General features: G+C 38.2%; 1 protein-coding gene across 3 annotated transcripts in view; it reads left to right on the forward strand.

Moving 5' to 3' along the window:
* The first annotated feature begins 415 nt into the window (after window positions 1–415).
* The window catches only part of LOC109432974 (nuclear pore complex protein Nup153), a 71,518-nt gene continuing 45,428 nt past the window's right edge, over window positions 416–26,505 (forward strand). For 2 of the 3 annotated variants that reach the window (XM_029878367.2, XM_029878368.2), the window contains exon 1: window positions 416–1,052. In XM_029878367.2, the coding sequence (XP_029734227.1) occupies window positions 915–1,052 (138 nt within the window). In that variant the 5' untranslated portion in view covers window positions 416–914. The remainder of the gene's footprint in view (window positions 1,053–26,505) is intronic. The other variant, XM_029878369.2, reaches the window with a different exon arrangement.

Below are 26,505 nucleotides of genomic sequence, written 5' to 3' on the forward strand. Positions count from 1 at the left end.
TAATACCGTATCCCTTCGCAACGGTACCGTGAAACGATTGTGGGTTTCGTCATCCTGATCATCGTCGATTCATCATCGCGATAGCTGTGGACAAGAGTGCTGCTGGATTCAGTAAGTATTTGGTCTAGTCCCACCGCAAGAGGAACACCACACCCCGATCGTGCTGCCAATTGGAAGATTGCGCCCCGGTGCCATCGCCAACAACCACCCATCTCGGCATCATTTTCCTCGTTTTCCCAACCGCCCATTCGAAAACAACCTACCGACGCCACCCCCCACAACCAACTGTCATTCACATTCTTCGGCGAAGGCGTCACGTAGCAAGTGAAACACGCCAACTAGCCGCCGCGGCGGCTCCTTGTGTAGCATCGGGCAACCCTTCATGCATGCGAGCGTTTGACAGCCTTCGCTTTCGGTCGTTCGTTCGTTCGTTCTTCGTCTTCGATCTTCGATCATGTCGTCGTCGTCGTCGCGTGTGCGTGTGTGAACTAAAAAGAAGGAAAACTTTGTTCGGAAAATTTGGCCTACCAGCGGTGGAAAAACGAAGAAAATTCGATCGCCGTCGGTGGTTTACGGTGTGGAAAAACTTTTCGCACAGTTGGAATTAGCGGAGGAGCGCCGGAATTGTCGGAACGAGGGCGCGTTTGTTTCCAGCGCACACCGCCGCCGAAGGTGCCCTCGCCTCAGCAGCAGCAAGCAGAAAAGGGAAGAATCTGATTTTCGAATTCGCGTGTGGCCGCAGCAGCAGAAAATATCGATAAAGTGTGTGTATTTTGGAAGTGAGTGTGGGAAATTATCACTTGAGGGTGAAGAAAATGTCGATGGTGAAAAAGTGGTAGCGTAAAGCACGCAAAGTGAATCCCCTCTGGTGTGTGGATATAAGGAAGAAAGGCGACGTTTCCGAGTCTGCCGATATGTTTCAAGCGCATTCACGAATCACCAGGAGTAACGAGGCAAGTCCGTCATCATCGCCAATGGCAGCGGCAGCAGCAGCAAGTGGAGCAGCGCTCAATACCAGCACTGACAGCAATTTAGACGATGACCCCAACAGTGTGAGTTTATATTCGAAAGCACATTTTTCTACGCATTTTGATAGAGACTAGACACTAGGCCACCGTTCCGACGGGGCAGGTGAATGATCCCGGTCGTAATTGGGCGAGGATATTAAACGGTGCATCGTCCGTGAGCTGCGCCATGGTCAGCAGGATGAGAGCGCAGCGTTTTCTTCCCTCCACGAACTCTTTTGCTTGCTGGTTGTGTTGTTCTTATTCGGCCCAGCCAGACTCGGTTCGGTGTTCAATGACGGGATCTTCTTAGCTTGTGCTGTTTTCCTCTTTCTCCTCGCGCCAAGAAGAAACTCCAACCCAGTGCACAGTTGGAAAATCAATTACAAAAGTGGAAAAAAGTTATTGTTTTTGATTCGTCGAATTACGCGACCGACGATTATTTGAAATTTTCTCAACAATTGTTTGATAACTGGTTAATGCTGCATTGATTAATACTGCAGTTCTAATGCTAGTTATAGAGCCTGATTTACCTGTGTTCTCCCCAAAATTTGAGTGTTCATTTGGGTATGTTATTCGGCCTGAAATCTTATCACTTTAATTTTGTTTGGTAGAGATATGTAAATATAAAGCTTTTTATTTGTAAATCATTAATTGTACGATATTAAACAGGGTGTCATATCCAGCGGGAAAATCCTCGGGGGAATTAATTTTAGTGCAGCATTTTGGCTAACAAAATTAGATTTTTTTTTAAATAATTGTTTTTTTTTTATGATTCTGAGCTCGTTAAAAAAAACAGCAGCTAGTGAGAGATGCCAGAGATTTTTTTTGTACGGGTGAGCGGGAGCTTTGTTTTCAAACATTGGAGTGGGTGATTAGGGAAGAGGATTATAAAGTGTATATTCAGTGTATTAGACTTTTTTGCAATCTTACTTACCTTACCGGTCAGGCTAAGGCCGGGGTGGCCTCTGCTGTACATAGTAGTCGCCTCCATTCCACTCGGTCCATGGTTGCTTGTCTCCAGTTCCGCACTCTGCGTAGGGTCCGCAGATCGTCCTCCACTTGGTCGACCCACCTAGCTCGCTGCGCTCCACGTCTTCTTGTACCGGTCGGATGACTCTCGAGAACCATTTTAGTCGGGTTGCTATCCGACATCCTGATGACGTGACCCGCCCACCGTAGCCTCCCGATTTTCGCGGTATGGACTCAGCAGCTGATGCAGCTCGTGGTTCATTCGCCTTCTCCAAGTCCCGTCTTCCATCTGCACTCCGCCGTAGATGATACGCAACACCTTCTGTTCGAAAACTCCAAGGGCGCGTTGGTCCTCTGCACGTAGGGTCCATGTTTCGTGCCCATAGAGGACGACCGGTCTAATCAGCGTTTTGTAGATGGTTAACTTCGTGTTACGGCGAACTTTATTCGATCGTTGAGTTCTGCGGAGTCCAAAGTAAGAACGATTTCCTGCCACAATGCGCCTCTGAATTTCTCTGCTGGTGTCGTTGTCGGCGGTCACCAGTGAGCCCAAGTACACGAATTCTTCAACCGCCTCGATTTCATCACCGTCGATATAAATTCGGGGTGGCGTTCACGGTGATTCCTCCCTGGAGCCCTTTGCCAGCATGTACTTTGTCTTCGACACATTAATGACTAATCCGATTCGCCTGGCTTCACTCTTTAGTCGGATGTACGTTTCCGCCATCGTCTCAAATTTGCGAGCAATAATATCAATATCATCGGCGAAACCAAGCAGCTGAACGGACTTCGTGAAAATCGTCCCACTCGTGTTTATCCCCGCTCTTCTTATTACACCCTCCAAAGCAATGTTGAACAGCAAGCACGAAAGACCATCACCTTGCCGTAGCCCTCTGCGAGATTCGAAGGGACTCGAGAGTGTCCCTGATACTCGAACTACGCACATCACTCGATCCATCGTCGCCTTGATCAACCGTATCAGTTTATCCGGGAATCCGTATTCGTGCATAATCTGCCATAGCTGTTCTCGATCGATTGTATCATACGCCGATTTGAAATCGATGAACAAGTGATGTGTGGGCACGTTGTATTCGCGGCATTTCTGCAACACCTGGCGGATGGCGAACATCTGGTCCGTTGTAGCGCGTTCACCCATAAATCCAGCCTGATATTGCCCCACGAACTCTCTTGCAATCGGCAGGGTGTCCATCCATCCGGGAAATACGGGAAAACCGGGAAAAACCCGGAAATTCGAAACCACCGGGAAAAATACGGGAAAAACACGGGAAATTGTAAAAGGCACCGGGAAAAATCTTTATGGTGTCTATATGTACTTCATAAATGTCAAGCAAGTCTTGAATAGAATAATAACACCATTAACAGAGTTGCCGGTTGAATATGTTTTTTAGAAAGGCAGCCTCTCAGGAATTCTAGTAGCTTCTGTTGGATTTTGATAAATTCATGTAAAAGGAATCAGAATATACTTCTTAGGCGAAATTTTCAGATTTCTGCAAGATTTCATGATGGACTTTTTGAGTCTTGCTATGAAAATCGGAATTCCTGGCGAACTCAGTAAACCTGCAGAAGAGATTTTCACGTTTGAAAAAAAAAATGTGTCAGTTTCTGGAGGGATTCTGGTGACATTCATAGTGGAACTCTTCATATATGTCTGCCAGATCCCTTAAATTTGATCCCTTTGGCAGAAGTCAAGGAGAAAATTATTGAAAAACAGTGACATTGTGCCTATCCGCATCTGTACAGAATTTTGGGGGAGCTTTAGGTAAAATTCAAATAAAATTCTGAAGAGCAAGTACAACACTGTAATTACAGCGAATTTTCAAAAAAAAAACTGCTCATGAAAGACTCTCTGATGGGATCCCATAAGAAATTTCCTACAGATTTCCTTAGTATAGTAGTAGAATCTTCTATCGAATCTATGAAGAAATGTTTCAAAATGTTACTTCCTGCAAGCATCACTCGGATCCCCGGAAGAGTATACAATAGAATCCCTGATATGTTTACGGCAATATTAGCCAAACGAAGCATTTTAAAAGAAGTTGTAAATACAACTTTCATGATTTTGTTTTTGGCAGAACCCATGGAGTACTTCCTAAAGGAAGAAATGTTGAATGTCCTCAAGATATTATTTAATATTGGAGAAGAACTCAAACGTTTTACTTCAAAATTCGGAGAAAATCGGTGTCAAAAGATTTTGGATTCAGCAAGTTAATTGTTTAAAATGACGATGGAAGCAGGACAAAAAGATAGATGGAGATTTTCACAAAATGTAGTAAATAATTGATACATTAGTTTCTAAAGACCAGGTTTATCAAAAATGTTTCGATATTTTTCTACCGATTTTTTTATGATATTTAACAAAAATTTCGTGAAAAAATTAGACACAGTGACATCAGTTTCAATAATATTTTCATATAGATTCCATTTCCTTGTTATAGAAAGGACCTTTTCAACTAACTCTAATCCTAAATTTCGTGTAAGAAGGGGAAATTAACACCAGTGATTGTAGAGTTAAATAGTAAGTTTTTTTTTTCAAATCATAATTTATGAAATCAGGAAATCTATAAGATTCGTATCAAATTATAGACCAAATTGAAACTGTATATAAAAATACACTGAGGAGCGTCCTACTACAACAATAATTAGAATTTGCATTCGTACACCGTGTCCAATATGTTCTCATACAAAATCAAATTGAATTCATTTCACATCTGTAATTGGAATTTTTAAAGTAAATATATTTATTGAATGGCTAACTAACACTGATCAAATACAGCATATGTTTTGGAATTAACTGTCCTTTATCCCACTATGCTGATCGCTTGTGTGTCGTAAGTACATTTCAGCTGGCACGCACGTCATTTCATTGACATTTCGTCTTATTTCAACGAGTAATGGTTTTAAGTTGAATCAAATTAGGTTCCTGTCCTCACCATTGCTAGTAGCAACTATGACCAGAAGAGAAAAAATATGAGATCCTGTATTGGTAATGTGCGAAGCCGTTTTATTTAGTACAAAATAAAACGTAAATTAAACAAAAATGTCCATTTGTCTGTTTTAATGATATTTGTTGTGTTAAAGAAGCATAGCTGCATCTTATCGTGTTGATTCACACCATTCTCACTTCTAAAACATGCTTGAATCCCTATTGTGGTAAATTTTGTCCAAAATTTACGTTGTATGATGATTATCTTTCATAAAACGGTCATTTTCAATAAAATAAGCCCAAGTTGAGCATACTTGCAAGTTTCTTATCATATCATCACTAAAATTTGTAACCGTTCAAGAATAATCACGAGGTTTTTGAAACAAGATGGCTTAAGCGCCACTCCCGAAACTCGGGAGACCACCTGTCGTTTTGACTTTGCCCGACTTTGAAGACTTTTCCCTCAGGGGACTCGTGAACGGCTTCACTATTATCCAACGAACCCGGAAATACGCCACCTTACCCAGCCCACTTACGATATAGAAAACCCCGACCTAGGCTCTTTCGATTCGTTCGCTTGGGACAGACGGTGGAAGTTCAGAGGGTCAATTTACCTCAACCGTAAAGATTTAAATTATTGTAAAAAAGTAAATTTCAATTCAACTATTTAAAACGGATTTATTCTAAAATTGCAAATTTGAATTCATAAATTATACTGAACAAACTGATTCGGGTTGGACCTTTTATTTACAAAGTTTACGGGTTGGAAAAAATGGAAACAATCATGGCCATGAAATCGGGAGTAATTCGCGAATAGGGCGTAACTAACAAAGCAATAACAATGCGAAAACAACGACCGAATTTTGCTGATCAAATATTAATTCCTATTTAGAAGTAATACAGAATAATTCAACTTAAATAAGGTTAATTGATATAGTTCTGACATAGTTTCTTGTTTTTCTAAGAACACTGCACAAATTTGATATTTTTTGCACTAGAAATTGCATTTATTTAATTACGCCTGAATTGATACCTGGGAATGCTAATTTCGCCCAATACTATGCGCCTCGAATCGATATTATTTTCAGAATCGCCTTTTACTATTCGCCTTGTTTATGATTTTGACAGAATTTCGCCATTTGCTTTCGCCGTGTTTACGTTTTGATTTCAGTTTCGCCTTCTACTATCGCCGTGTTTACGTGTTAATTTCAGTTTCGCCTTTCACTTTCGTAAACAAAACACCAAACAAAACAAAGGAGTAGAAGGCGTAATTCTTGTTTTTGTTCGTTTGGAATAGAATGGGATTACGCCTTTCACTCAATCAGTGATTTTCAATAGTTAGAAAAGTGATATCAAGGAAACTTTGTGAGCATTTAGAAGACACTCTTAGCTTCTTTTCACTCCTGCAATTACTCAAATTGTGTACATTTTGTTGGTTACGGCTATTTCGCTAATTATTACGGAAATAAGGTTTCCACGTACCTGCGCAGGTTTTGTTACCCTGAAGCGTTGTCTCGATGTCTTCCGACGACGAACGTTTCCGGCCCTTGCCGGAGCTGGACGAGGGATGTCTGTTGTTGCGTTCGATCCCTGTAGCAATGGCGATGACGATGCTTGGCCGCTGACGCTGTAGTGATGGCGGCAGCGATGGACACTAGAGCTCGGGAGTATGGCCGAAATATCGGTGCGGAGGAGGTGGAGGCTGGACGGAAGGCTTCCGATTTATTGATTCCTCGAGAGCTTTCGCTACGACGGATTGTCGCGCTTCCCGGGTTGTGACCGTCTCCTCGGGACGAAGAGCCAACGTACCCTTCGCACGGCTTCTCCTTGTGGGTTCCACCGTACGCGATGAAATGAAACCCCTCGCCTTCGGATAAGGTCCGGTCCCACGCACGACACTTGGCTACGTACGCGGACCGTGCTCTCGGTACTCTGTCCACCTGGGGGTTGTAGCATGAGGTGGACTTTGACGACGGCTATTGGCGACCGCCGGAGAACTTCGTTCGTGATCTAACGAACTTCACCTCACTCCGTTTAGCTACCTCGAAAGGCGGGCCTTTGCGGATTCCCAAGCTCAAGAATGTTTGTCCGAGTACCTCGGACGAGAAGGGCGCCAGGGACGCCTCGGGTAACCCCTAATTGACTCCGCTTGTCACACTAATTCGCTGATTCCTTGGCGCTGGAAATAGTCCAACGCGAATAGTCTAAATTAGTCACTTGTCAAGTTAAATTCCTTAAACTAACTTTACCTTTTTGTACGAATCCAAAATACGAAACGTAGAAGAATCGCAAAAATAACCACGGTCTATCTGACCGGAAACCACGTACAATTTTACTAAATTAACGAAAAAAGACACAAAAAACCGTTTTAAACACTTTCCACGAATTCACTTTTTTACACAAAATTACCTTCGGTACGGAAACGAAGGGCTCAGATTGATCTGATATACTGCACTTATCGATACTAAAAACCGCGATTACTTCCACACACCAGCCTTATGATGAACGAAATGATCGAGCTTTGGTCAATTTTCCCTTAAATAAACTTCTTAAACAATCCCCTATTATTCGAATAATCGCGCCAACGAAGAATTCGAATGGCGATCTAAATTATTGGCGCATTTCTAGGTTCGTCAAGATGGTTTACATGAGTTATGTATATTTAGGAGCCATCACTGCACTCACTACGTAATTTTTATAGCATCTGGTTTAGCCGAGACACAAACCAACATACACGTATAGCTCTAGTTTCTAATTCAAACGAGCAAAGTCAAGACCAGAGAAAATAGGTAGAGAAGCGAATAGTGTGAAGCCAAAAATACCTTATCGAACCGTCAAACTGGTATCCTATCGAACAAAATCAACAAACCTTGACGATTGCCGCATAAATAAAGATAAGTATTGCATTTCAAACATATTTTCACCAAAGTTTCCAAATATCATGGATGACAGTGCAAACAACATAGATTCCTTGAATTAATGAAAATTGTTCCATTTTGGAACATTAGTTTAATAATGTCTAGTTAATAAAACAACAATATAAATAGTTTTTAAATGCGGTATGCGAGATAGGCACTACCTTCGATAGGTGGATTAATCTGCTTTGCTGCAGTTGCCAGCATCCGAGCGATGAAATCAAAACAGAAAAAGTGTTGCCGTTCTGGCGGCTGTTCACTCTTCGCTTCTCTACCTATTTTCTCTGGTCAAGACGAATTTGAATGTCGAATCTAATCTAAACAGTTTTATATTATAGCGATAATTATTTTATGGCATAATTCTGTAAATGAATTCAAAGCGTGATTTTACTTAAAAAGAGAAAAACGTCAAAGCGTTTTTCAATGCAGTTCATTAATTACTAAAACAAAATATTTACAATAAACTAACCTCAAAGCAAAAACAATTTTGCTTAAAAAAAATAAAAACCCCTGGCCAAGTTCGCAGGGGTTGACGGTATTAAAGTGAAGGAGTTTCATTTTGATTATTGTAATGTAGTGTTCTTTAGTGAAACATATCACCTTTTTAACACTTTAATGCGCCTCCAACGGTTCATCACGAACCGGCTGCTGCAGATGGAGTATGGCTGATCATATGCATCAGACATGCTCGATAAACATGGAGGATCCGCCAGGGCTCATTAGAGTCTATTCCCAAGCAATAGTTCCAAGTCGGTTGGATTTAAGAAGGTTTTGATGATCGTTACAAATCCTAATAAAAGTATTGTAGGATTTGTGACAGGTTTTGGAACCTTTTACAGCCAGCTGACTTCAAAATGTTGTTTGGGCTCTATTTCCCACGTTTCTCGGTTGATTTTGATTAGTAATTTATTAATGTCATAGTCGCTTTTTCGAATTTTTAGAATGTTAGTTGGTCATATTTTCTTTAAATAAAGCAATTAAAATCGACCGAAGAATTAATGGGAAGGAGATTTGCAGCACTTAATTGTGCTGATAGATTCGAAGCTAACGTGCGAACACTTAAACGCATTGTTGACGTCAATGCGTTCGACGTGACATTTTGGACAAAAACTGACTGCTTTTTATTAACTGAACAACGTTACTTGTGTATGACTAGGTTGACATTTCTAGGCTACGCTTGAGAAAATGACATGATTTGTCTAGGTAGGACCAATAGGACAATTGAACGAATTTGAATATTTTTCATAGTATTTGTAGGGGGATAAATACATAATAGTTGACAAGCAATTTTTGTTTTATTACTTGGCGTATTTTTGTTTATCTCTTAGATGGTGTTATGACACTAACAGAAAAATATCAGAAGTTCAGTTACATGTTTCTGTGGGTTTTGGACCGATGACAATTTAAGGACACAAGAGATGAACACAGAGAAGTAGAGAAGAAGCGAAATCAAGAAAACAATTTGACACAGAATCGACTATATTTTAACATACGGGTTCGACTGATTCGATGAATCTGTCTAGAAGTATCTAGAAGACAATTGACGCTAGGATGGGAAAAAAGCTTGCAGTTGGGACTAGACTAAAATAGTGGCCGATAGGAAACAATGCGCTAGACAGCATTATTATTCATTTTTTAATATTTACCCGTAAGCTTTTCGCCGGTTGACAGTACAGTATTTAGCTGTGTACGAAGATACGGATTAGTTGGTGTACAGATGACAGGGTTCTCACGGGAAGTGCTTCAAGCGAGGCTTACATAACAACTGACAATAAAGAAACCTATTTTCCTTGACTTTCTACGCAATGAACATCTGACCGAACACACGTACTTTTGTTAATCTCTTAGGCATTATTAAGACATGACGTATGTGCGTGCATGACGAAACAACTATCAGGACACAGTTCCAGACGTCTCTTTTTAATAACGACATTCAGCATATGTATTTCCAATAAAACTACACTTCAATAAAGCAAAAACTAAAGCTGCTATGATAGAACAGATCAGAATGACTGAATTGACTATTACCTTGGAGATCTACTTCGAATAACTGACAAATTGACAGGAACCTAACTAAATGCATGGACCATACTACAAAAACCAATTGACAAAAAGAAAAAAAAAGGGGAAACTTTTATTAAAACTATTTTTGTTCAACGCAGGCCAAAACAGTGTCGACTTGGGCCACGATATGCCTACGTACTTCTGTGTGTTGAAACAAAAATAGAGGCTCATAGAAGCAAACGTAGGGAAAGGGTGCGGTGTTAGAACATAAGCACAGTGTGCTACCGCCGTAATCACTTTGAAAAAAAAAAAAAAAAAAAAAAGATTTCCAAAAATCCTTCTGTAGTTTTAGGGGTTATTAGTTTTGACGTTTGTTTTGCTCTTTAATTGACATCTTAGTTAAACAATACATTATTTGTTATTTGAATCAAATGTTTACTTACTTTACTGATGGTCGTGAATCCATTCATTTTTGTAATTGTAGCTTTTTACCTTTCTATTATGTGCCATTAATAGGCACATTCCTCGGGAGGTTAGTTCTAGTAAAGTGTCGTCTTTCAAATTTGTGTTCTGGCAATAAGGCTTACGGCAATAATTTGCTTGAATGAAACTAGCGGCTGTAAGCTACTACTCCCAATGTTTAGATAAATAAAATTCGGAATGATTTACTTACTTAGTATTACCACATTTATAAATGTTTTTTTTTCACATTCTACGTAGTTTATGAGCAGTCCCTAGCTAATTTGAAACCAAATAAAACAGTTATTAGAACTATTCATAATAACCGAATCATGCGATGGCTACATGTACACATGAACCTCTAAAACAAAGTTATAAAAAAGAGTGCACGAAATTAGGGACCCATACAAATTGTGGGTTCCTAATTTCGCCAACAACATAAATGTTGAAACAAAAAAAGTAAATAACATTTTTAAGTAATTTAATTGCGTATTATAATAAAACATGTTGAATTGAAATAATCAAACATAAATTGGAATATTTAATTTTACTAGATATCGAAATATTTGTTCACTTACGTACTGCCGTGTGCAGCATAGTTGTCCCATGTTCTATGGGAATCCCTATTAACATGGGACAACTATGCTGCACACGGCAGCGTAAGTGTTAATTTTCTCGTATCTCTGAATATGGCATCTGCTATTTGCATACATTTGTAACTTATTTTTCAATCTTTGACATAAATCAAATTTATCATTTCTTTTTTCGTGAATTGTATTGAGATCAAATACAGTTTGGAGGTTATAGCAAATTTTGGATGATTCCTCTGTTAATAAGATAATAACGCTCTCAGATGTCAAAAGTTAACGAAGTTTGGGCGCGCACGAAATTAGGGCACCCCACGGTATGATTGTCTTCATCCGTGTATAATTCGGTACGCATATTTTGAATATCCGTGGAAAAAGATTCTATTTTTGCAGGGAACTTTGTTTTCTACGCTCGTGAGCGGCTATTGGAACATGAGCGGCTACTGGTACACTGAGGGTATAACTGTGCAATGGCCGTACCTATAGGTTCCCAAGAAGAATCTCAAGAATATATATATATATAATAAAGGTTCCCAAGAAGAATCCCAAGAAAAACTTCTGGTGGTATCACAGGGAAGAGACTTGGAAAAAATCAATGAGATATATCTAAAGGGGTTATTATAGAAAACTCCGGAAAAAAATCCTGAAAGAAGGTCAGTAGAAACTCCTGCAGGAGCACCAGCAGGAATTCCTACAAGAATTCCAACAAACATTTCTGGCGAAATCGTAGCGAAAAAATTTGGAGGAATCCCACCACGACTTCCTGAAAGATTTCCAATAGCAATTCTCAAATTAACCCCTCGAGAATCTTTAAATAATCCCTGGAAGAAATTTTGGAAAAATCTTTGTAGTTTCGCGGTAGCAATTCCAGAAGTAAGCCAGAAGTAGTAGGAATTCTGCAAGATAAATCTCAACATAAATTCCTGGGGCAATCGCAGCAAATATTCCTGGAAACATCTCTGGAAAGAAGAAGCAAGTTTTGCATATCTCTATATTCAAGGGTGTCTACTTGTTAACGAAAATAAATTTCCCTGATTTTTCCAGGTCTGAGAAAATTATTCCAGGTTCAGAACTAGGGGAACTTACGCATTTTCGGCAGTTTTGTTCTCTTCGTCATGGTTTTTTTTTTTTGAAACCTGTTGAACTCAGAGTTGGTCTCAAATCCTTCCCAACCAAGCTGAATATGATATTATGATCAAGTTTCAGGCAATTTGGCCGGCATAAATCCCTCATGACGAAGAGAACAAACCTGCCGATAATACCCTTCGTCACCCTATATACTAACAGAACTTACAGAACCAAATTGAACCAACCACCAAATTTGCCATACACACGGCAGAAAATAATTTACTGAATTTTGTTCAGTACGATTGCAGCGATCGACACGCTCGGTCGTGTTCGCGGCGTGCTCACCAGAAAGTAAACTCTAACTGAGTATAAACCAAAAATTAACTGGCAATATAGCGCTTGTTCGCTGCGCCATTTTTCGCTCTTTGTTAATACAAAGAGCACCCAGAAACAAGAAGAAGAAGAAGAAGAATTTTGTTAGAAGAAATTTTGTGGCGGCATTAGTAGATTTTATAACTCGATTCGAGCGGAATTTCAAGTGACTCGATAGTAGTCGAATTATACAAACGAGTGCTCGATGAACATTATGATGACTCGATGAAAACGGTCGGTCACCTGTCATGGCACAGCAATCAGACAGCTGATGTGAAATTTTGAATTTTTACCAACAACATGACTTTGTGCGGTTTATCTCGTATTTTGATGATTCTTCGTCTGCAGGCATCTAAGAAACTGAAACAATGAATCACGTCGGAATGGCCCGATTATACTCCGATGATCATACCGCCAGAGAAACGACAATGAAATTGATACAAGAATTTCAAATCAACGGCCGATTATCCAGAAAGGTCGCAACGTTCTTAACCGCGAGCGAAACCATTGATTGCAATCCGTATATTTATGCTTTGAACCAGAAACTGCCACTGTTGGGAATTCATTCTGAGAATGCATCATGGAATAATGCCTTCCACAATCACTCCAAAGAATTCCCTCCGGGGATTTCTTCTGTAGGATGTTCTTCCAGTAATTCAATCCAGCGAGTTTACCACAAATTCATTCCGAGGATTCCTCTAGGAGTTTCCTCCGAAAAGTCTCACAAAAATTCCTTTTAGGAATTTCTCCAGGAGTTTCATACGGGGATTCGCTTCCGGGGATTCCTCCAAGAATTCCTTTTAGATATGCTTCCTGGATGTTGTGGGGTTTGCTCCAGAAATTAATTACCCAATTCCTCCAGGAATTGCTCCGTGAATTGGGTTGTTCAGGGTGTCTACTACCTACCTGAAAACTGGGAATCCTCAGGGAATTTTATTTAACAGGGAAAAACCTGGAATACTCAGGAAAATTTTGCACGATTAAAAACTAATACATTCACAGTGGGAAAAAAAAACAGTGCAACCCTACACTAAATTCTGTATCTCACGAACGCATCCGGCTTTTCTAATGAACAAAACGGTTTTAGGCGTGAAATTGTCTGGAGAATCGAATGAAAGTGTTAAAACAGACCGCACGGATCATTATCTTGCTCATTTTGCCCTGATTCCCCAATTTTTTATTAACATTTATATGAAACTAGCTCTAAACAATTATGAAACATGAATGCGTTTGCCTTGAAGGACTTTTGTGAAGGATTAGGATGTAGAAAATCGATTTGAAGGGATCGCAGTGACCGCATGAATGTATTTATGCTTATTTTACCCTAATTCCCCTCATATATAGAGTTTTGTATGAAATTAGCACCATAACTCGCAAGGAAATTATGAGTAGTATGCTAAGAAGGCTCTCTTAAGTGAATAATGATACAAGGAATTGATGAGAAGTGATTGCAGTGACCACGCGAATGTAATTATGCCGATTTTACCCTAATTCTCCATATTCATTGAGTTTTGTATGAAATTAGCTCCATAACTTGCAAAGAAAAAATGAGTGGTATGCTGAGAAGGCTTGCTTTAATGGATTATGATACAAGGAATATATTAAAAATGATTGCAGTGACCGCGTGAATGTTTTTATGCTCATTTTACCCTACTACTTGTAGATCTACTCAAAAGAAGAGAGATTACTGGTATGAATAAAAAAAGTTTTCAAGTATGGTAAGTGGGGGCAGGATGGGTCACCTAAGAAATGGACCCCTATAACTGTCTGAATATAAATCGCATTTCTCTGTATTCTACCACGTTTCTCAGATACACTAGTCAGCTATGATATAAAATTATAGAAAGGTCATAAAGTTTGAAACCTGCTTCTTGACAAGCAATTTTCAAAACATGACCCATCTTGCCCCACCTCATTTTTACGGGGGCAAGATGGGTCAGCTATCAGAAAACTCGATTTTTACCCAACAAAAAATACTATATCTTCTATTTTTGCCTTACTCGTACACTAAGTGTACTAGAAAGGCTATATGTTCACTCCAAAAACGACTTTTTGATAGAAGGCTCGGAAGGTCAAGTCACATATACCAATCAACTCAGCTCGACGAATTGAGGTGATGTCTGTGTGTGTGTATGTGTGTGTGTGTGTATGTGTGTGTGTGTGTATGTGTGTGTGTGTGTATGTGTGTGTACAAATAAACTCACATCACTTTTTGGCAGTAAACCTCAACCGATTTTAATGACCGACGGTTCATTCGACGCGGAATCTGGTCCCATTGTTTCCTATTGAAAATGGTTCGGATCGGTCCAGCCGTTCCGGAGTTATGGCCATTTAGGTGTTCCGGACCAGTACCCTTGGAAGGGGCCATACATAAAAATGTAACAAACACATACATGCGACACATCAAACTACGGCATTTTGGATAACCTGATGAACAGTCAGCAAGGAAACAGTCTCAGACCATATCTGAACCGGAAGTGTTCCGGAACCGGTTCCGGGAGTCCCGCCGGAAGTGGCCAAATATAGAAGTGAACCAAATCCATGCATGCGACACATCAAATTGCGGCATTTTCGATAACCTGATGAATAGTCAGCAAGAAAACAGTCTCAGACCATATATGAACCGGTAGTGTTCCGGAAGCGGTTCCGGGAGTCCCGCAGGAAGTGGCCAAATATAAAAGTGAACCAAATCCATGCATGCGATATATCAAAGCGCGACTTTTCTGATAACCCAATGAAAGGTCGGCATAAAAAAAGACACAGACCATATCTGAACTGGGAGTGTATCGGAACCGGTTCCGGATGTCCCGCTGGAAGTGGTCATATATAAAAGTGATCCAAACCCATACATGCGGCACATAAAACTACGGCATTTTCGATAACCTGATGAGCAGTTAGCAAGAAAACAGTCTCAGGCCTTATATGAACCGGTAGTGTTTCAGAACCGGTTCCGGGTGTTCCGCCGGAAGTGGCCGTATATAAAAGTTGACAAAACTCTTGCATGCGGCAAATCAAATCACGGCTTTTTCGATAACTTGATGACCGGTTATTGAGGAAGTAGTCTAAGACCACATTATGGACTGTCAGTAGTGCCGAAACTAGTTCCCTTCGAAAGCGACTAAATATAAAATTGAACCAAACCCATGGCTTTTTTGATAACCTAATAAACTTTAGCAAGCAAATAGGCTCAGACTATTTAAGAGACTATCGGTAGTGTTTCGCAACCGGTTCCGGGCCGGAAGTGACACCAAACCCATGCATGCGATACCTCAAATCACGGCTTTTTAGGTAACATGATGAACAGTTGCAAGAAAATAGACGCAAGCCCCATCAGTGTGTTACGGAACTGATTACGGGTGTCCCGCCAGAAATGATCAAATGTAAAAGAGAACCAATACATGCGACATATCGATGACTTATTCAGTAACAAGATAAACGGTTAACCAACAAATAATCTCAGACCATATTTGGGAGAACCGGTAGTCAGGGTGGCCACCCAGTCGGGAATTTCGGGAAAACAGGGAAAAGCTCGGGAATTCGAAACCACCGGGAAAAAGTCGGGAAAACCTCGGGAATTGTTGCTAGCCATCGGGAATTTCCAAAATTTTAAAATTTGTACAGTCTCCAGAAGCATAAGTACGAGAATCTGTGGGAAATGCAGTCAACAACTGTTGAACTATATAACATAGTGGATGAACTGGCGTAAAAAACATTCTTGGAAATTAATATCTTGTCGTCGAGTCATGACAATTTAAGTTAATCATAGTGATGTTACCCAACATCACAATTTGAACAATTTCAAAGATATTCTAAAGAACATTCTAGTGGAAAGACTGGTTGAGACACATTCAAATATTTATAGATTCATAAATATTTAGCACATTTAAAACATATAAAACATAGCAAAAATTATAACTTCTTTCTAAAAAATATCCTTGTACAATCTCTAGGAGAATATTTGATATAGCCTTTGTCCTTTGAGCGAAAAGTCTTTGAGAAATTTGGATAGGATGCTGATAAAATTTTGAATGAATGAATGATTTGCCCCAAGAAAAAATAAAAATTAAAAATTGTGGATGAGTAATTCTGGTAACAACATGTTTACAATTTAAAAATAGTTAGTAAAAAACAATTGAAAGAATATTTGAAGGGATTTTTAGTATCTGATGGAATTTCTCAAAGCAAGCCTATTGTAGCTCATAAAAGTATTTCTAATATTTTGTTTGAAAGATTTCTGTTGTTTTTCATGAAGTTCTTGGATGTACTCATTTATTGAACTTGTGAATAAAAATGTTCGGAGAAAACTGGAGTAAGGTATCGGGAAAATCCCTTTTTGGCGAAGCTTTAGCAGAAGTCCCTGGTAATACTCCTGGTTCAGCAACTTCTCGAGAATTTTGAGTATTCGTAGTTTTTAGTTAAACTACCAATTGAAATTCTCGCGGGAGTTCCAGTGAATATTCAAAAGCATATGGAGCAATATAGTTGTATGATTTATGGAAATAAATAATTCCCAAATAATGAATCTGCCTCTACATTTTGGGGGAAATACTTTCTCAAAAACTAATCTTTCAGGAATTCCTGGAGAAATTCTTGACATTTCTGAAAATGTGATCAGAAATTAAATCTCTGAGAGCTTCATATTGCAATCGCTGATGAAATAACTGAATGCTAGACGAGTATCAGACAAAATCTAAGATTTCTTTAATCTCACAAATTTCTCCTAGAATCTACGATTCCAGCCTAAGTAACCTGCCTGACTTTCTGCAGGAGCCATTTACAGTACCATAAAGTTCGCCACTGGTTTTCTATTAAAATATCTTGTAAATGACCATCAAAAATACTACATTGAAGATTTCCAAAGAAATCGTTTTCAAAATTCTTTTACGAGTAATCTTTCCAGATATTCCACCAAAAGTTCATCCAGAATGTTTTTTTTTTCAGGGCATTCTGTTATTACCTATTAGTTTCCTAAACAAACTTACCAAGAATTTTTCAGAAGAGTTTTGGGATATTACTAAAAAATCCACTAATCAGAAGTTCGTAAATCCTATAATCATACTGAGAATTTCGACCCCCTCAGGATTATCTTTTTTATTTTTATTTGCTTGAACAACTGCATAATTGGTACTTGTTGGTCATCTATAAATTCAAGGAATGTTTAATGAAGATGTCGTAATTTCAATGCCCATCACTGGATATGAGACAAACAACAAATAACATATTTCCAAGTTCATATGAATAATATGTTAAATCCAAGAATTTGAAAATATTCAATATTAATTCTCTTAAATTTTTCTTAGTAAGTTACGTTTAATTTTTACTGTAAATCTTTATATTTTAGAATCGGGAAAATTTTCAAAAACCTATCGGGAAAACCGGGAAAAACTCGGGAATTTTATTTTCCGCTCTGAGTGGCCACCCTGGGTAGTGTTCCAGAACTGGTGATAAGACGAGTAACGCGTCGGAAGTGGTAAAATATAGATAGGAACTAAACCATAGCGGCGTTTTTGATAATCTGATGAACGGTCAACAAGAAAACAGTCTCAGGCCACAGTAGTTCGGAATCGGTTGCGGGTGTGATTTGATAGTAGTGAACCAAAACCATGCATGCGATACATAAAATCGCGGCATTTTCAAAAATTTGCCGAACGGTTAGCTAGAAAATAGCCTCAAATCACATCAATTTCCGGCTTTTCAGGTCACGTGATGAACAATTGACAAAAACATAGTCTAAGACCATATTTGAAACAACCGGAATCAGTTCCAGGTGTCCCGCCGGAAGTAGTCAAACGTAAAATTTAACCAAACCCATGCAAGCTGCACATCAAATAGCGGAGTTATAAAGGTTAACCATTATGTGTCCGGCAAATTTTTTGCTTTTTTCCAAACCGTGTATTTTATGCCGTTTTTCTTTTTGATCCAGTTCCAACCTGGGTTGGAACTGGATAAGATCACAGTTTGAACCCCAATCCGACTTCGGTTTCGCATGTACTAAAGTTTGTTTGATGTTGCTTGTTTACACATTTTCCGCCAATCCAGTTCCAACCCAGGTTAAAAAAATAAAAACGGCATTAAATGGGTGCTGGGTACCCGGGTACCTTGCCGGCCACATAAGGGTTAACAAAATAAATGTCAAAGCGATAAATCAAATTGTGGTTTTTTGATAGCATGTAAACGTTGAGTAAGATTATAAGTGAAGAAATGGTCAAAGTCTTCATATATGCAAGAGAACAAAATCGAGACCAAAGCGATCTCTTAAAATCACACCATTTCAGATTCCTGCGGTGTAAATGTATAGTAGGATGGCTCAACGTTTTATGGAAAAAATATAATTTAATCGCATCAACACCTTACACAGTTTTTCAATCTTCAATCTCCTTATGCTTCTAAAATTACCGCTCACAATTTGGGTGCGGCTGGTTGAGCCCTCACTCTTCTCATTGCGATTGAAATTTGAATGGAAAATTTAAATACATTTTCTGCATTTTTCTCGTAGGCTCGTAGGAAGGTCAAATTTTACATGAATCGTGTTACCAATGATAATAAAATATAGCCCAAAGTGTGCTGAAATAAACATTGGCGAAGATCACAAAGTGATCTGTGATTGTGAATAGAGTTAACCTTCTTCATGCATTAGCTGACGCTCACCCCGCTGCCGTATTGGATGGAATGGGGTCATAATGACTCCAATACACGACTAGGCTTAAGGTGGTCAAGCAGTCAACTGAGAGGTCTGATATTTTTCTGCTCTGTTTTGCTGTTGAACATAACATCGGAATATGTATCATCAATAAGTTTCGAAAATCGATGATGGCTTTGTTAAAATTGTTGCTATTCTATGTAAAGTGTTTTCAAGATTCAGGAACATTTTGGCAAACGTCGACGAAAAGTTCATGAGTACATATTCAACGAGAAAGGCACTATCACCACTAGGTGGATTAATCTGGGTTTTTTCTCTATACATCTAAGCTTCACAGACGTACAGATTACATGAAAAAAGTGTTGAAACATATCGGTAGATTATTCTCAGAACTAGAAGATTTTTGTTCAGGTAGCCATGAACGGACTTTGAAAACTTATATTTTTTGTAGGAAAATTTCAAAAATAGTTTCACAAACTCTCAGTACTCTAATTGCTTCGATAATGTAGGTCACAGAATAGCCTTTCAATGAAGAATAAAACATTTTCAAAAACAATGCAAACATACCGAAAAATTAGGGTGACCCATCTTGTCCCGTCTACACAATACACGTAGTTATATGGAATGTATAGCATAAGGAGTATAACGAAAAAATATTTTATTTTTTCTGTGCAAGGAACGTAAAGAATTTTTAAAACAATATATCACTTTTTTGTGTATCCACTTCGTTCATCTGGGAAAATTATTGAAAGATTCAAAAAATATATAGTACGGTTGAAAACGATACTGACCCATCTTGCCCCCTGACCCATCTTGCCCTCACATACCATATATAATGTTTTCTTCTTTCGAATATGAGCTTATACTACATGTTTGCATGTAGAACAAATATTTTTCTGGTAATGATGTAGGTTCTTACAGGTAGCTTGATATAATTACGATGGTATGATTATTCGCAAAACAAATTAAATCAGGAAGAAATCTGGATAACCATGCTATAGGAACACAAGGAGGGCTCTCAGACCAGACCTAGATATATCCGACAAGCCGACGATTCCAATAAGATGCTTATTATTCCATATGGACGTGGATGAACCTGAAAGTCAAACACCATCTAAAAATTCTGCTACAAGGATTATTCCAGAAAATATGTTAGGGTTTCTTTCTGAAACTTCTTTAGAAATATCTCTTGGAATGCCTCCCAGGATTTCTCAAAAGATACCATCCATATTTTTTACGTATTTTTGGTATTCCGTTTTGAGTTTTTCCCGGAGATACTTTCATGGAAGGCATTTTTTTATTTTTTTCCCGGATTCATGAATTCCGACCGATTCCTCCTGGAGTTTTTTACGGGGATGCTACAGAATTTCTTCCCGATATTTCTCCCAGAGTCCCTCGTGGGATTTCTACCAAGATTTATCCCGAACTCTCAATAAAAATTTCTCGATACATTACTCATAGAAGTTGGAAGAAGTCTTGGAGATTTTCCCAGGATTTCTCTATAAGTTGTTACAGGAATTATTCCTGAGATTTCCTACTAAAGCTCCTGCAGGGATTTGTCAATTCACGAACATTCAGTAGGAGTTCCTCCCGAAATTTTTGACGCAGTTTCTTCTGTAATTTCTTCAAGATGTTTCTGTGAGCTTTTTCTAGAGTTCCTTTCTGATTTTCTACTGGAGTTTCAGCTGAGATATATCTAAAAGCTAAAGGTTCTCGTAGGATTTATTTTGAAGTTTCACCTCAGATTTCTCTCGGAGTTTCTCCTGGAACTTCTCTCAGAAGATTTTTTTTCCGGTTTTAGTCCTGGGATGTCTCTCAAGCCAGGCATTTCTTCATAACGGGTGTCCACTAAATAACGAGAATGGTTTTAGCAACTGATTAAAACATTACAAGCGCCCATAGAGAAAAGTTTTTTTATGCAAAACAATCATCTATCTATCCACAAAGTCAGCGTATTTTTTATTTTGTTTCAACTTATTCTGTTCTGTAGAAAACGACATTGAAACAGGAAGCACTAGTTAAGCGCCTTGGACGGCTCTACCGATTGCTAAAAAAAACCGTAAAAAAGTTAAAAGAAAACCTAAAATCTGTCCAGTTTTGAATGAACTCTACAACCTGGCATCCCTAGAAACAGATCCTGATGGAAATAGATGTAAACTAGCTAAATCAATAAGCATGAAATCATTTCACATAATTAAACGTACTTTTGCGTCATGGGCTGGATAAATCAATAGAATGCCGTGTAAAATATCAAATATTCACATCAAATCACATTTACACGTTGGACAACATGTAAATGGTTTGTTATAAAATAAAATAGCACACAAAAAGGTCAACAATGAACCGCAGTGCACAAATTACATTGACACGTTTTTATGATACAGAAAAATGGCATTTTTTGGAAATTTCAATAAACGTCATTTACGAGAAAAGGCTGCCATCAAAGCAGTAAAACCAGTCAGTATCCCCAATTTTTTTTTTCCTATTGTTGTTTGAGTGTGTAGATGCTAAAGGTAGCTTGGAAGTCAATTATTTCAACTAACTATTTCACAGATGCAGAAAATGCGTGAAAGTTAAATTTTAAAAGTCGTACAAAGCAGTTGCTCCAACATCACTACACAAATATGCTGTACAAATTACTACGTTCAATTTTCTAAAATTTTATATTTTTCCATGAAAGTACAGTGTTAAACCTTTATGATAGATAGATTCAGATTGCCGTTTTTGAAGATCATATAGGGTGGGGCGGGGCAAGATGGGTCGCGGGGCAAGATGGGTCAGTGCCATTTTCGGGCGCATTACTCATGTTTTGATTATGTTAATAAATTTGTTAGATGACCAGCATGAATATACAAAAGTTTGGGGCATTGATTGAAAAATAATTCACTCTCATTGGAAATGAAAAATAAAATGGTTTTTAGCCATTTTTCTTATGCGATACATCCCATATAATCTCCATATAAACGGCCGCGGGGCAAGATGGGTCACCTTCAATTTTGAACGTATTTTTGGAGCATTCAAAAGTTATTTATTTTTTATTACAAGACTATCTCATAACTGACTTCAATCAAGCGGAATGAACGCTTAAAATTATAACATAAAATTATGATAATTTTTTAGTGAAAACATCGATTTTCAAGTCGCCTGAGGACCACTCGAATCGTAAAGTTTTTTATATTCCAAATAAATTTATAAAATGTTTACTAGTAGCTCTTGTTTACTCAGTATGGATATGAAGCATATATGAATGCGGAACAAATCTTATATTTTGACGTTTTTCGTTGAGAAAATGTGAATTACCTAAAAGGTGACCCATCTTGCCCCGCCCTTTTTTCACGGCGCAAAATCGATCACTTTTTAAAACTGCTTGTTTAACATCATATTTTGTGTTTAATAAACTTTTTTATCCACTTTTAGCATAGCTAACTAGTGTATTGAAGAGTAGCGGACGAATACAAACCAATACGATTTGTATTTACAAAGTTATGGTGATGCATCCTTAGGTGACCCATCTTGCCCCGCCCCACCCTATTTTTAAGAGCACTTTGGAAGCATTCTCGTTATTTAGTGGACACCCGTTAGTTATACCGGATATCTTGCGGATCCACCAACGTTTTTTTTTTTTTTGCAGATTTTCCAAAGGGAATGACATATCCTTCACACTAAGAAAATCTTAATTTTGATGGTGACAGAATTGAAGACATTGACATAATGATTCGTGACATAAACAAAAATATTACGTATTTTTAAGTCTTCGGGGACGTGAACGCAAATAAAATCATTGCCGGATCTGTATTAGACATTTTAGACATGCTTTTGAGCGTTTCCCAGCAGAATTCAATCATGAGACATACTTTTCATTTTTTGTGCCACAAATTTACATGAACAATAACGCAATCCGACTGCGCAATGTTTGTTTACGATGAAACGTCAAACGCCGTCGGTTGTATGTTCCATCTTTCTGAGTTGTGTTTTTAGCCTACGATCTCAATATTTTTGATAAAATTGTGCAGTGGAAAGTGCCTGGATAAACGAGCGATGGGCGGCAGCTTGCAGAATGAAGCGAATTTCTCGGATGCAGATGGCAATGGCAGAGAAGTAGACTGTAATGTGTTTACACGGAGGAGGAGGAGGAGGCGATCCGGATCGTGGTTATCTAGTGCAGAACAATTATTTATTTATTGATCTGAAGTGATAAAAATTTGTATTAAAACGTAATAAAGTGTACACAAATGATATTTCAAGTCTTTGTTTCATTCATGTCGGAAATAAACCTGGGTTATAGAGTTCTGTAAAACGAGGGGATTGAGGTTAGGTTAACGACAGGAGAGGCGTGCTGTAAAATTACAAGCTCGATGGAATCCGAATCGTGTAAAAATAAAAGCAGACCTAATACTGTGTCATTTTGCTCGCTGTTACATGTCGGAGTTAAATGACACAAAATTACATTAGTTTTTCGAAGTGTGTTTGCTAACCGGAAATATCCGCATTTATCCGTTGCTAACCGTCGTTAATCGCGTCTAAGTGCTGCTCAGTTAGCAGCGGTTAGCGACGGTTAGGAACGGATACATGCGGATTTTCCGGTTAGAAAGGGATGCCATTCCCCTAGAGATTTTCTCAGGATTATTCCCCGAACTCTTCCCGGAATCTATACCGGAAATTGTCCCGAGATTATGGATACTCCTTTTAGGGTTTCTTTAACCTTCCGTAACTCGCGCGGTTGCCTACCTGCGTCAGCACCACGCTAATGCTGAGTACAAAAAGCGAGACTTTTTCAACGTGTTGTACAAAATACAACAGCGCGATCGCTCGAGAATTCCAAAAACAATTTCAAAAACTTGACATTTGAAAATTTGGTTTCAATTGATATGTTTAACACTTAAACTACTGAGGGGGTAAAAACTCCCGCGAACTACCAAGGGTCCAAAAAAAGTCGGAAGTCCAACTTTGACAAGGCATTTCTCGGCCGTTTTTCAACCGATTTCAAAACTTTTTTTTTGCGATGGAACCGGACAGGTTTCAAGATCATCGGCCATTTAAAAAAATATAAAATAGATGCGTCTACCCAAAGTTATTAAGCAAAAGGCACTTCCTAGTTTTTTTGAGAGCGCATTTTTTGCGCACATTGATCAATAAAACAAAATTTAAAGCAACGACATATGCTTTTTTCGACTCTAAATCATGCGTACAGCTGGAGTGAACATGTTTAAGCAAAATTAGTAATTTTTCAGTACACTGATATTTTACCTTACTCATAAAACTGCTAAAATGCCCTATTTTTTCACATAAAATAAGCAATAAATCAAAATTCAAAGCGATGACATATAGTTTTTTTGGTCTTAAATTGTTCGTAGGATTGTACTCGACATTTTTGATGAACAATGAAAATGTTCTAATTACACTCTTTTTTTGTTTTACCCGGAAAACCACGAAAATTCCATACTTTCTACACAAAGTAGCCAACAAAACTAAATTTCAAACGAGAACATCTAGTTTTTTAGCCTTGAAATGTTCGTAGCAGTATGGGGGACATCCTTGAAGAATAATAGTGATGTTTTCATTACACTCAAATTTTGATTCACTCAAAAATCAACGAAAGTACCACATTTTTCATGCAAAGTGGTTAACAAAAATAATGGCTTACAGTGCAAAGTAGTGTTTTACCTTTAAATTATTCGTGAAAGCGTACTGGACGTTCTTGATGAGTAATAGTGATGTTTTCATGACACACTTAATTTATTTTACTAGAAAAGCTACAAAAATACCATAATTTTCATACAAAACTGTCAATAAAACAAAATTTAAAGCCATAACATGTAGTTGTATGGCCTTCAATTTTCCGTTACAATGTACTGGACCTGTTTTTGATAAAATGTTGATGTTTACGTTACACTTATATTTTGTTTTATAAAAAAATGTACGAAAATACCACAAAAATCGAATAAGCCAAAATTTAAGGTTATGATATATAGTTATTCATCTTTGAATTTACCGTAGTAGTTTAGTGAATTTATTTGAACAACCCTAGTGAACTTTTTATTACACTCATATTTTATTTCACTCGGAATACTAGGAAAATACCACATTTTTCACACGAAGTTGTCTACAAATAAAAATATAAGGCAATGCATTCTGGTTTTGGAACTGGGAAATCTCGGAAAAAAGACCAAAAAAACTATATGTCATCGCTTTGAATTTTGATTTATTGCTTATTTTATATGAAAAATTGGGTATTTTAGCAGTTTTTTGAGTAAGGTAGAATATCAGTGTACTGAAAAATCACTAATTTTGCTTAAACATGTTCACTCCAGCTGTACGCATGATTTAGAGTCGAAAAAAGCATATGTCGTCTCTTTAAATTTTGTTTTATCGATCAATGTGCGCAAAAAATGCGCTCTCAAAAAAACTAGGAAGTGCCTTTTGCTTAATAACTTTGGGTAGACGCATCTATTTTATATTTTTTTAAATGGCCGATGATCTTGAAACCTGTCCGGTTCCATCGCAAAAAAAAGTTTTGAAATCGGTTGAAAAACGGCCGAGAAATGCCTTGTCAAAGTTGGACTTCCGACTTTTTTTGGACCCTTGGTAGTTTAGGAGTTAAAAAGGATACCAGAAATCCTATGGAACAATCGAAGAGTCAGGAAAGATTAAAAAAAAATGTGAGCGACACTAGATTTACTAATAAAAAAAATTAAAGGTGTTCCGCAATACAAATTAAGAGTTTGTTTTTTTTTTCGTCACAAAAGCCAAAACCCTGCGGCGCACCTGGGAAAGGTTCGCGGCGCACCAGGGCGCCGCGGCGCTCAGTTTGGGAAGCACTGTTTTACGAAATTCCCTATAAGAAATTCCCGGAGATATATCTGGAGAAATTTAAGTGAAATCTTGCGAGAAACTACGCAATGGCTTATTGTAGAAATCTCGACAAGAACTTATAAAACCTGGGAAAAAATTAGAGATCTCGAAAAAAAAATCTAAGAGTAATCCCGAGAGGAAATATTAAAAATATCTAATGAGGAACTACGGGAGAAATTCCGTGAAAAAAAATCAAGGTATATGCCGGAAAACTCTTTACTGGAAATTCCTGGATCTTCTGCATGAATCTCGTAGAAATCCCGAGAGAAACTGTTGGAAAACAGATGGACGGATCTTCAGGAGGAATCTAGCGAGAAACTCTTGAAGCATATCAGGAAACCTCTGGAAGAAATATCGGAAAGTACTCCAACACATACCTCGTGAAAAACTTCGGCGGAAATCCAGAAGGAACTGTAGTAGGAACCCCAGGAACAACTCTCAGAAATCTTGAAAGATGCTTGCTCTATTTTTGGGGATGCTAGTCCTTGCAGAGTATGCACATTTTAGAAAATTTGGACTAATTTGGAATAATATACTTTCAAAATTTCCCTCTGGAAGAGCCTGGAAAACTCAAGAAATGTTAGGTATTTGGGGTTATGAGTAGACACCCTAGTAAGTTGAAGATTTATTTTTTTTTTTCACCTTTGGAATTGCGTTTTCCCAAAGTGCATCGGCAGTAGCAGCGACT

This window comes from Aedes albopictus, chromosome 1 (assembly GCF_035046485.1).
Source record: "Aedes albopictus strain Foshan chromosome 1, AalbF5, whole genome shotgun sequence".
NCBI lineage: Eukaryota > Metazoa > Arthropoda > Insecta > Diptera > Culicidae > Aedes > Aedes albopictus.